Genomic DNA, 11,540 nt, shown 5'->3' with positions numbered 1-11,540 from the left:
ACCCTTTAACATTTCTTGTAATACTAGTTTGGTGGTAATTAATTCCTTTAACTAATTCTTTTGACCTGGGAAGCTCTTTATTTTGCCTTTAATTTTAAATAATAACCTTGCTGTTAGAGTAGTGTTGGTTGTAGGTCCTTTCTTTTCATCACTTAGAATATTTCATGCCAATCTCTTCTGGCCTGAAGTGTTTCTGTTGAGAAATCATCTGACAGCCTATGGGAGTTCCCTTGTAGGTAATTGTCTTTCTCTTGCTGCTCTTAAGATTCCCTACTAGTATCTTTAACCTTTGCCATTTTAATTATGATGTGTATTGGTGTGGGCCTCTTTGGATTCATCTTGTTTGGGATTCTCTGTGTTTCCTAGTCTTGTGTGTCTTTTTTGTTCACCAGATTAGGAAATTTTCAGCCATTATTTCTTCAATAGGTCTTCCCCTTCTGATACCCTTATGATGTAGATGTTGTTATGCTTGTTGTCCCAGAGGCCCCTTAGACTTTCCTCCTTTTAAAAAATTTGTTTTTCTTTTTGCTGCTCTGCTTGGGTGTTTTCTGTTATCTCATCTTCTAAACCACTGATTTGATCCTCTGCTTCATCTAACCTGGTGTTGATTCCTTCTAGTGTATTATTTTTGTTGTTGTTAATCCTCATCTGAGAATATTTTTTCCATTGATTTTTAGAAAGAGTAGAAGGGAGGGGAGAAAGGAAGAGAGATAGAGAAACATCAGTGTGAGAAAGATATATTGGTTGGTTGACTCCCGCACACACCCCAACCAGGGCTAGGGTTTGAACCAGCAACCCAGGTATGTGCCCTTGACTGGAAATAGAACCTGTGACCCTCTGGCGCATGGGCCAGCGTTCTAACCACTGGTCAATGCAGGCCAGGGCATTCCTTCTAGTGTATTCTTCATTTCAGATATTGTGTTCTTTATTTATGAATGGCTCTTTTTCATGTTCTTATGTCCCCTTTATGCTTACTATCTCTTTATTTAAGTTCTCACTGAGATCGTCCATTCTTCCCATAAGGTTCTTGAGCATCCTTATAACCATTGGTTTGAACTTTGCATCTGATCCGTTGGTTACTTCCATTTCATTTAACTCTTTTTCTGGGGATTTCTCTTGTTCTCTCATTTGGGGCATGTTTCTTTGTCTCCCCATTTTGTCTATATTTTTGTATTTGTCTTTGTATATTAGGAAATATGACTCCTAAACTTGTTATGTGGTTTTATGTGGTAGGAGTCTTGTGTGGCTCAGTGGCATTATCTTCCAGGCCACTTAAGCTAGGTGCTCCAGGAATGTCTCTTGTGTGGGTTATGTGTGTCTTCCTGTTGTAATTGGGTCTTGAATGCTTTTGGCCTGTTCATGGGTGGGTTTACCCTGAGGCTAGCTGACTATAAGGATAGACCTTGATCACAGAGCATTTGCCTCCTGAGGCATCTCCCTTTGGGTATATCACTTGTGTGGTTAGCTGGGTCAAGTTTGGTGTGGTGTGAAGTCCTCCACTGGTTGTTGGTTCTGGGTTCACTTGGGCAGGGTTTTGGTGCAGGTTGTTGTCAGATGCTGCCTGTAACCAGCCTTGGGTACCTGTCTTAGGCTACCATGCAATTTTCTGTTTGTGGCTGCCTATCCTGGGCCTGGTGTGCATGGGAGGGGTCATGCTGTGTACAAGGGTGGCTTCCTCCAGCTCTGAGTTGGGAGCAGATTAGTAAAAGCTCCAAGGTATCCCCGCCTGTTGCTCGCCGTACTCTGGTGTTGCCTGGTCTTTCTCCAGATTCTTCTCCAGAAAAACTGTGGCATAGGCTCAGGCAGGCCGCAACCCACAGACCCTTCCACAAGGCTCGAGCTCAATAGGGTGGGGTGACCGGTGTCAGGAGGATGGGACTGGTGGGTCTCCTGTTTTGGGGCAGCATGACAGGCACTCAATGTAGGAGAAGTGTCTCCTGCCCCGAAGCCATACCACTCAGTCTCTGTCTGAATTTCTAACCCTAGCTCCCCCAGAAGAAGCATACCACAAGTTCAGTTTGGTGCAGTCAGCCGGTCCCTCTGCAGGAGAGCAGGGCAGGGCCTCCGGGCATTGGGGGGACATCTCAAACAGGTCTCCTGTTGGGGCATGGTGCGACTGAGCTCACAGCAGGAATAAGAATGCTGAGCCGTGGTTTTAGATGGGCCACTGAGGACACCCCTAGCACTCGTGTCTCTTGGTCTCAGTCACCCACTGGTCTGCATACCCATTTCTCTTGGGCCTGATTTATGGCCTAAGCCCCAGAACCAAAGCGCAGAGAAACCTCCTCCTCATCAGACCCCACAGAGCTTAGTAGGTTCCGGCTCTCTGAGGCCAGCTGAGTTTGGGGTGAGACAGACTGCCTGGGAGGGCATGAGTTCCCTTTCAGGGATTTATGGGATTGAGGTCTGATGGCACTTATCTGGAATGGCTTAGGGCTGTGTCAAGAGTCTTACACCCTTTCATCTGGGCTGCCAGATGCCCCAGGCCTGCAGGGATGGGTCAGCCCAGCCCACCACAGAGGGAGTGGCCAGCCCCCATCCCTGCTGGCCTAGCCATGCCCCTGACCCCTTGCCCATCAGCCCTCGCCATGAATCATCAGCAGCCTCAGGAGAGGAAGCAGCAATAACCTCAGGCCCTGGAAGGACCCCTCAGATGTTAGTCTATCCTAATCCACCCTCCAGGGCCAGGGTCACCACAGCCTCCCCCACTCCTTACCCACCTGCGCAGCCCAGGGCGTCAGGCCCTGCCCGCCATGTGCCATGTATGCTTCCTCTCCCTGCTTTGGCAGCACCACCTCTTCTCAAGGTCCCACTTGTGCGTTCCCTCTCCTTTACATTTCCTCCCCCATTATGGGTCCCTCGTCCCTGCTCTCCCACCATCCATCAGCCACTGGTGCCCTTGCCTGCCCAGAGCTGGGGCTCCCCATGGCCCCAGCGCCCAGTGTCGGGTCATGCAGAAACTATCCTGAGGAGTGAAATGGGCTGGGATGGGCCCGTTTGACCACTCCTGCTGGGGTTGCAGGAATTGAGGCACGAGAGACTGGAGGGTCTGGAATATGGGGATCCCATAGTCACAAAAGATGGCTAAACTTCAGAATGACCAGAGGAGGTCATGTTTGGGCTAAATTTGGGGGCCATGAGGAAGAAAATCAGAGAGAAGGATCCCCAAGGCCCAAGGAACCTAGGAGTGAAGGTTTGGAGCAGTAGAGGGGATGTGGCAGGGGTCAGGGGGGCACCCCCGGGGAGGATCTAGAGTTCTGGGGGTCCCGGGAAACCATGTGGCAGGGATGAGGGAGAGCGAAGCCCAGAGAATGTCTGCACCTGTGCAGGGAGGTGAGCAGGTGGGGAGGAAGCCCGCCTCGCTGAGCAGAGATGAGATGGAGCACAAGGCCCGTGCGCCTGCCTGTGGAGTTCTTCACAGAGGGGGCCCCTCCCTCCGGGAGGGCCTCACAGATCGCAAACATCCTAAAGCCTCAGTCAAAACGCAGTACGGGACTGAGTCTAGAGCGGAGAGGAAAGGTTCCTCAGAAAGTGTCCTTCTTCACACCTGCACGAGCCCCAGGTGCCTCCTTCTCAGGGAGCGCCCCCCCCCCCCCCCCCCACGCAGAGGAGCAAGTGAAGGCGCGGACAGACTTTCCCGGAGCTGACGTCACAGCCACCAGGAGACACCCACCGCCCACTGGCGCTGTGACACGGGCCACAGACACCTGGAGGGAGGATAAACTCGGGTCCCAGCTCCCAGCTACGAATTCCAACACATTTTGGGGAGTTAGAGTTAGGGTGTTTTAAAAAGTAAAGAACAAGGACATAGGACTGTTCCCCCCCCTCCCCCACTCCACCCCCAGATTTACAGGTGAAATAAGTGACTTTTTGAGCAAAGATACTGATCCCAATGCACAATGTGGGGACCATCTGTGAGCAGCCACTGGCTTGTCCCTGTGGTCCGTGGGCACCATGTTACAGAGCACAGGGCGGCCTCCCCACCAGCTGGGGGTGCAGCGCAGCGAGACCCCTGATGGCCACCAAATTCTATAAAAATAGGAACCCCAAGAAGAAGGAAATATAAATGTGGGCTGGTAGCAGATTAAAACTCACTGTTCAAAATATGTGCAGAATTGTTGCCCCTTGATAAAAGATAATCTTTGACAAGAGCAAAGGTATTATTGGTATACATGTACACACGAGGTATCACTGATTCTAGACAACATTTTAGAACAGCGTTCTAGAACAGATCCTCCCTCTTCAGGGTAAAAAGATACGTGTAACTATGTCGAAGCAGCCTTACACCCTTATTAATTCCACCAAACTGCACTGACCCCCCCCCCCCCCCGGACAGCGAGGCTGCATGCTAACAGGTGTGTGCTCAGCACTGACCCACCCCCTGGACAGCGAGGCTGCATGCCAGCAGGTGTGTGCCCAGCACTGACCCCCCCCCCTGGACAGCGAGGCTGCATGCCAGCAGGTGTGTGCCCAGCACTGACCCACCCCCTGGACAGCGAGGCTGCATGCCAGCAGGTGTGTGCCCAGCACTGACCCACCCCCTGGACAGCGAGGCTGCATGCCAGCAGGTGTGTGCCCAGCACTGACCCACCCCCTGGACAGCGAGGCTGCATGCCAGCAGGTGTGTGCCCAGCACTGACCCACCCCCTGGACAGTGAGGCTGCATGCCAACAGGTGTGTGCTCAGCACTGACCCACCCCTGGACAGCGAGGCTGCATGCCAGCAGGTGTGGGTGCTCAGGCTTGGGGACCTTATTCTCAAGACCGCCAGGAAGCCAGGGTGATAGTTCCATTTTCCCGGGAAAAAAGTCGATGCCCACAGAGTCAGGAACCCTCTCCATCCTTCCTACAAGCACATCCGTTGTTTGGTAAGTGCTGTTTGTGGGAGGCGAGGAGAAATTGCAATCTTGAAATAACACTGGCTAGAATGTGGGCCCCGGCTGCTGGGCCAGCAGGCGGACAATTAATTACGAGGATCCCTCTTTGAGCCAGCGAGGGCCTGGCCAGGCCCGGTGTTTACATACACACTCGTCTGTTTAGGGCTTGCAAATCCGTGTCAGATGTTAATGGAACAGCATCATTTTTCTGCCGAGGTGGCATCCCCAGGGATGTTTGGATGAGGCGGTCGGCAGGACTCAGCCTGGGAAAGGCAGGCTGGCGGCGAAGGAGAGAGGCCATTTGTCAGGCCGCCCGACAGCCTGGCCTGGACTCCCCCCTCCTGCCATCACTCCTCTTCGGACTGGCTGCCCCACCCAGCATCCCTCTGTCCACTGGGTTCTGGGGACACAAAACTGCGTGGTGAAAAGTAAGCATCAATACAACCAAACACGTCGAGGGGAGCAGCCGCACACCCAGCCCTCGAGGCACAGCACACCACTGACGACCTCTCAGGCCGGCCTGGCCGCCCGCGGCCCAGCTGTGCCCTGCTGGACCCACCTCCGCCGGCCACGGGGGAGAGGCTGTGGGCCAGGTTGCATGGGACAAGCTGCCCCTTTCAGCTCCAGTTGCCCCCCCCTCCCCGCCATCCCTATCCTTATCACCAAGAAGGCAGCCGGAAGAAGAGGCCCAGAAAGGGGAAGTGACCTGCCAGAGATCACACAGTGCACAGGTCCAAGGGCGGGGCAGGGGGCGGGGGGGGGGGGCCCAGCCGAGGACCACTCTGTGTAGGGTTGCGGCCACCACCCACCAGCTCTGCGGATGAGGAAGCAGGTCACACAGCCCACGTGGGCAGCAGCCAGCCGAGAAGTCTTTGGGCCAGCATTGCGGCCACTCACATCAGGGGCTGCAGCCTAAGCACCCTGCCCAGCACACAGTATGCTCACAGGAAATGTGGCCACACTGGCAGCACAGTCACCAGACAAACCGTGGAGTTCAGCACTGCTGTCTGATGCCTTTGACGTGACTCGCATGCACCATGGTCACGGGGAGTTACTGTGAAGGAGACTTGCTCACAGGGCGGGGAACACAGCCTAGACTTTTACACGAGCGGCATCTCTTTTAAACTCTCGGTGGGGAGCCCCCTTGACTCTGCAACACCCTGTCCAGACTCTCAGTGCTGCGGAGAGAGGGCAGACCCCCTGCAGCCATGTGTCCTGCACAAAACCTTCCTCAGTGCCCGCATCTGCAAGAGGGCTCCTTGCTGTGCACCGAGGTGTGGGCGCAGGGCGGGGGGGGGGGGGGGGGGTGACGGATGGCAGGCTCAGGGGTCTCTGTGCAGCCTGGGAAGAGGGAAGCCCTGTGATGGAGGGGAGAGCCTGGCGAAGAGAAGCTCCAAGTGCCACAGCGTGGCCTGGCCTGCTGCCCCGCCGCACCTCACCGCCCCCGCCCTGCGCCCAGCTCCTCACTCCAACCATCTCCCCAAAGGCAGGCACCTCACCCGGCCCCTACCTCAGGGCCTTTGCTCAGCAGCTCCCTTTTTATGTGCTGGCACAGCTCCTCCTCTTGGGGACTTGGGGAACTGCCCTTCTGGACACTTCCTACAGGAAGATCTCCCTGGGGGTCTGTCTCATAAGCCCAAGGGCCCTGGAGCTGGCCTGCCTGGACTTGAACCCCAGCTCCACCAGCTATGAGGCTCTGTGCCCCCGTTTCCCTATCGGTAAGATAGAGACTGTCGTAGGCCTTTCCTCAGAATGTGCTAGGTGTGCTAACACAGATCCTGGCACATCTAACACATAACTCTTTCAGGACAAAGCTGATCTGATTGTTACCATCTCCTTGCCAGTACTCACAGCCGCTGATAACTTTATTTCTCAGCTCCACCCTGCTCCCTCCAGCCTGCCCAGCACCAGGCACTGAATGAGCTCTTGCTGCTGCCATCCTTGGACGGCTTGTTCCCGGCCCTCCCCTGCCCTCTACTGGTCACTCTCAGAATTGCCCCAGGGGCCCAGCAGGATCCTTTCCTGCAGGTTCTGGGACTGGCTGCGTCCAGACAGCAGGGCCAGGCAGAACAGATGGAGCTGCCTGCAGTGCTGAGCTCCCCACCCATGCAGCGACCCTGGGAGTGTGCTGATGGGCACAGGGCAAGGGGAAGAGGGGACCCCTGGGGGCCTTGTTCTCAGCCCTTCCCCAGTAGGCTGCTCCCCAAGAGAAGCACTGCACCTGCTCACTAGCCTGCAGGGCCTCCCCAGAGCCTGCCAGGTCCCCGTGTGGACGCCCTAGGTCCTCACTGAACTGGCCCCGCCTCACTTGCACCATCTTAGCACCCTGAGCCTGCCCAGGGCCTTTGCTCACATTGGCTGAAGACACTTTCATCTCCTGTGGGTGGCTCCGAGGACATCTCAGACCGCCCTCTACCCGGATTTTAGGAGACACAGTATGTCCTACTCTCCAAGGGAGCCGGCGATGGTTAGGGTCCCAGACATGGCAAGGCGCGGGGCAGCAGGCCCTTTGCTTAGCTTGGTGTCCTCGGCAAAGTGGGCTTGTTGTCGGCTTTGATGAAGGCTCTGGAAGATCCTCAACAGCCCAGCACACAGTAGGTGCTCAGAAAATGACTCTGGAATCCAACTGAACCTTGGAAATCTGAGTTACAGGCTGATTATTTCAGCGCTGTTCAGGGCACGGGCTGCGGCCGCACCGCCGAGGCTTCGCATGCAGGTCTTCACGTTTTCTCGGCAAAGTCCTCTGCTGGCCAGGTGGCTCTTCTCGCAGGGGGAACTCCAGGACCCCAACCACTGGCATCCTGCGGCCCCCGGGACAACCACAGGATGGTGGTGCTCCACTCTCACGCCAGCCACCCGCCGCCAGGGGGCTGCAAAATGGCGATGGGCAAGGGGTCTTGCAGCACCCGGCGAGGCACTGGCACTGTCAGGACACCTGTGAGCCAGACTGGTGAGCGGAGCCTGGAAGGGAGGAGGGCCTTGGTTCTGCGTCCTCAGGGCCTGTTGCCCTGTGTCTTCACGTGCCACGGACCTGCCATGTTGGGGACACAGCTCTGGTTTGGTCCTGAGACCCTGAGAGGGGACTGCACACAGGATGGGTCCAAGGTGGCCCGAAAGGTTTCTCCTGGTCTGACTGCCCACCCTCACCCCAGCCCTCAGAAAGCCGTGGTGAAGGCCCAGGTGCAGACATGGCCTGGGGCCTTCGTGCATGAGCTTGCCAGGCAGTCTCCCCTTCCAGTGGGACCACGGTCAGGGAGGAAGGAGTTGGAGCTGGACCCATGGGCCATGCTGGGAGCACATTCAGCCCCTCCCTCCCAGTTCACTGTCACGGGGCTCTCAGCCCCGAATTGAGAGAAGACCCGGGCCCCTTGCTGCCCCTGCCACAAGCTCACCCAGACACGTGAGTCTCAGGTGCTTGCAGACACCCAATCACCTGGCACACAGGGCCACAGTGAGGTCCCATGGCAGGGCTGGGCCACACGGCACCAGGATTGCGTGGGTGCAGACCAGGATGGGCCTGGACCTGGGGGACTCTGGGTGGCCTTTGGGGGCCCTGCCTGACAGCCCTCTGGAGGTCGGGTACCAACGCCAAGGGACCCATGGAGCACAACTTAGCCTCCGGGGCCTGGGCTCAGAGGCCAGCCAGCTTGGGATGGTGGGGAGGGGGCAGAACTGGGCCTGGGGGCGGGGAGGCTGCAGAGGGCAGCCAAGGGCCAGGCAGGGTCCCCGGTTCTGAGATGAGGGTGTGGGGCGCCACGCGGCCAAGTCTGGCTGCATCTGGGTAGAACACTGCCCAGGCAGGTGCAGTGCCTGGCCTGGGGATGGGAAGGGGCCATGCCTCCTGGGGGTCCAGCAGAATGGACTCAAGCTGTGGGTCTCTGGGGAGAGGGTCCCGTCCCAGGGCCCAGTGATGCCCGGCAGCCAGGCAGCCCCAGCGCTCCTCTGCAGCGGCCCCGCCCGCAGCTCGTCTTTCTTTCCCTCCAATCCTTGATCTTCACTGTGCCCGCACTTGTCTGTGTGGGGTGGGGGCTGGGGGGTGGACTCTGCTTTTGTTCATTTGCTGTGAACAATGTCAGATGTAGACGAAACCCTGTATTTGTTCCCGAGTGCCCTGTTGGCCCTGTGCTCACTGGACTCAGCCCAAGTGCCCATCTGTGAACCATAAGGTGTTAGAGGATGCTTGGGGCTGAGGCTAGTAAGGTTAGGGTCTCGGAGGCTGCCTGCCCCACAGGTGTCTTCTGCCCACTCCTGCAGGCTGCTTGGGGTGCAGGCAGTGTATGTGCCCACAGGCCATCAGGAGTCTCAGGGGAACACTGGCGGCTCTGGCGTGGGCAGGGGGCCTGGTCTGACTGCCCACCCTCCCACCCAGCCCTCAGGGCGCACAAGACCTGACCCCCCGCCCGCAGTGCCCCCGCCCCTTGAGGACCCCTGCCACCCTCCCTGCAGGATGGACGGCGGAGAATGAGGCAGAAATGACACAGACATGGTTCTGTACAAAACCTGAAATATCTTTACTCTTTTAAAACTTTGATTTAAGTTGCCTTAGACCTCATGGACTCAATACAAGAGTAATATGAATTGGGAAATAAAACACTTTAATAGCCACGATAAACTTTGTTAGAAATGTACATGTTGCCAAAATAATAATAAAATTAAAAAATAAGAGAGAGAGAGAGAACAGTTTGATGGCCGGGTTAGATTATATAAATGTTCAACAATAACAGGCAAGGAAACCTTCAAAACGCTGGGCTGGAGGAGTCGGGTCCAGGAGCGTGGCCTGGCCCACCCCCGGGCTCGGCGGCCACGTCTCCGACAGGCGAGCCAGGGGCCAAGGCCTGCACGAAGCTGCCTCTCCGTGCGGACAGAACACCCAGGGATGGGCATATAAACAAAGCTCATAAGAAATATACAAATATAAAAAGCTACAAACATTAATAAATTACAGCATCACAAAACACAGAACACTTCACAAGGTGCTAGTAAAATAACTGTCCCCACCCCTTCATCAACAGGAAGGAAAGAAAGCTGGTATTCAAGTTGAAGACTCATCTTCAAACATATCTGAAATAGATCTTTTGTGTACTGTTTGCTTCTGTAAAGACAGATATAAGGCTGCACAGACATCACTTGTTTTTCAGGCAATACCTTAGTCCCTAAAATAAAATAAAAAAATAACCATAGCAATAAAAAAGGAAGGAAAAGAAAAAGCATTGGAAACCCAACTGTTCATCAGACTCAGCAAAAAACTCGTATAAATGTTAATGAAGGACTCTACAAAGAAATTCCTAAAGATACTTTTACTCTTATAAAAAAGAAGTTATTTAAAAAGCTATTTACACGCTACATTCTATGAAAAATATGCTTCAGGAAATACATCTAAAATTAAAATACAGGATTGCCTGAGAAACAAATCCAGCCCCTCCGTGTCCATGGGTGGACTCGCGGTCCAGGAGCCACCCATGCACTCGACACCAAGTGACAGGTGACAAGACAGAAGTGCCAGGCCCCCCGCATCTTTGGGCCGCCCGGCCGCCATCCGCCCCGCCAGGCCCGGGGCAGGGTGCCTTGGCTGGCAAGTGCTTTTGGGAGTGTGGCCAGTGGGACTGGACAGGACCCACCATGTGGCTTTGCCTGGGCCCCTGGGCCCGCATCAGGGCTGGGGATCCCACGGTGGCTCCCCTCCCCACTAATGCACTGACCCTGCTGCCGGCCCCAGTCGTTCCTAGAAATGCCCTGGGCATTCAGGGGCGACACCCACCATCTGGCCTGCCACGTGCCGGCCAGGGAGCCTGGAGGCCCCCCTCTCCTGGAGCCAGAATGAACGCTCTCTGGACGTGTCGGAGAATCACTTGGGAAGAGATGGGGGGCACATAAACACCCTGCTTTCTCCTCCTCTTCCTCTCTCGTGTTCTTTGCCTTTTTTTAAGCCTCTGGAGGCTACCAGCCTGTGGCTGGCTCAGACTCTGGGCCTGTGAATGTTGGCTCACTCCTCCTTCCTCGAAGGACTCATGCTCCCAGCAGAGCTGCAGGGCCCTGCCACCACCGCCGCGCTCGGGGTGCCTAGAGGCGGTCCTGAAACCGGAATGGTCCTCAAACTGGCGGGGCCGAGTTTCGGGAACTGGTCACTCTAAGCAACGTGAAAAGGGACATCTGTCCGTATTGGTGAGCTCCGCCTGCTGAAGCAACAGGCGCTTGCTCAGGTGTGGGGAGTAGAGGCTGGAGGAAGCCAGGCCTCCCGGGGCGCGGCAGCGTGGCCACCCTCCTGGGGCTGATGATGTAGCGGGGCTCCGGGGTCCTGAGCGGAGCAGAAGGATCCTGGCTCTCCAAACTTTAAAGGAGCAGTTTTCCATTCCGATGAATTTTCAAAATTTTCCCAAGCCTCTGCTTGGCGGTGGCCATGCCCTTTTTTGTACGTTTTCCTGGGGGTAGAAGAGGGGACACAAAAAGGCAGATAGCTGTGTGAGAGGGCAAGAGGAGCAGCGTGTGGGGTGGGAGTGCAAACCCCCCTTCACGCTCCCATCTGGCGGGAAGTGGGTCTGTGACCCCGAGCCTGGGGGACCTGCACCCCTCCAAAAGCACAAATCTTCCACCAAGCCCCCAGCTCAGGGGCCGCATCGACGGGGGGCAGGGACAAAGGAGTGGGGCTGCGGCCAGGGTGGGGACG

At 56.0% G+C, this 11,540-nt stretch overlaps 1 protein-coding gene across 1 annotated transcript in view; it reads right to left on the bottom strand.

Annotated features, from left to right (window-relative positions):
• Positions 1–9,363: 9,363 nt before the first annotated feature.
• The window catches only part of PHF2 (PHD finger protein 2), an 87,658-nt gene continuing 85,481 nt past the window's right edge, over positions 9,364–11,540 (bottom strand). The window contains exon 22 of the mRNA XM_079790696.1: positions 9,364–11,295. Within this exon, the coding sequence (XP_079646822.1) occupies positions 11,207–11,295 (89 nt within the window). The 3' untranslated portion in view covers positions 9,364–11,206. The remainder of the gene's footprint in view (positions 11,296–11,540) is intronic.

The sequence above is a fragment of the Cnephaeus nilssonii genome (assembly GCF_951640355.1).
Source record: "Cnephaeus nilssonii genome assembly, chromosome: 14".
Taxonomy (NCBI): Eukaryota; Metazoa; Chordata; class Mammalia; order Chiroptera; family Vespertilionidae; genus Cnephaeus; species Cnephaeus nilssonii.
Note: the sequence above shows the minus strand (reverse complement) of the source record. Positions and strands in the feature narration are given on the sequence as shown.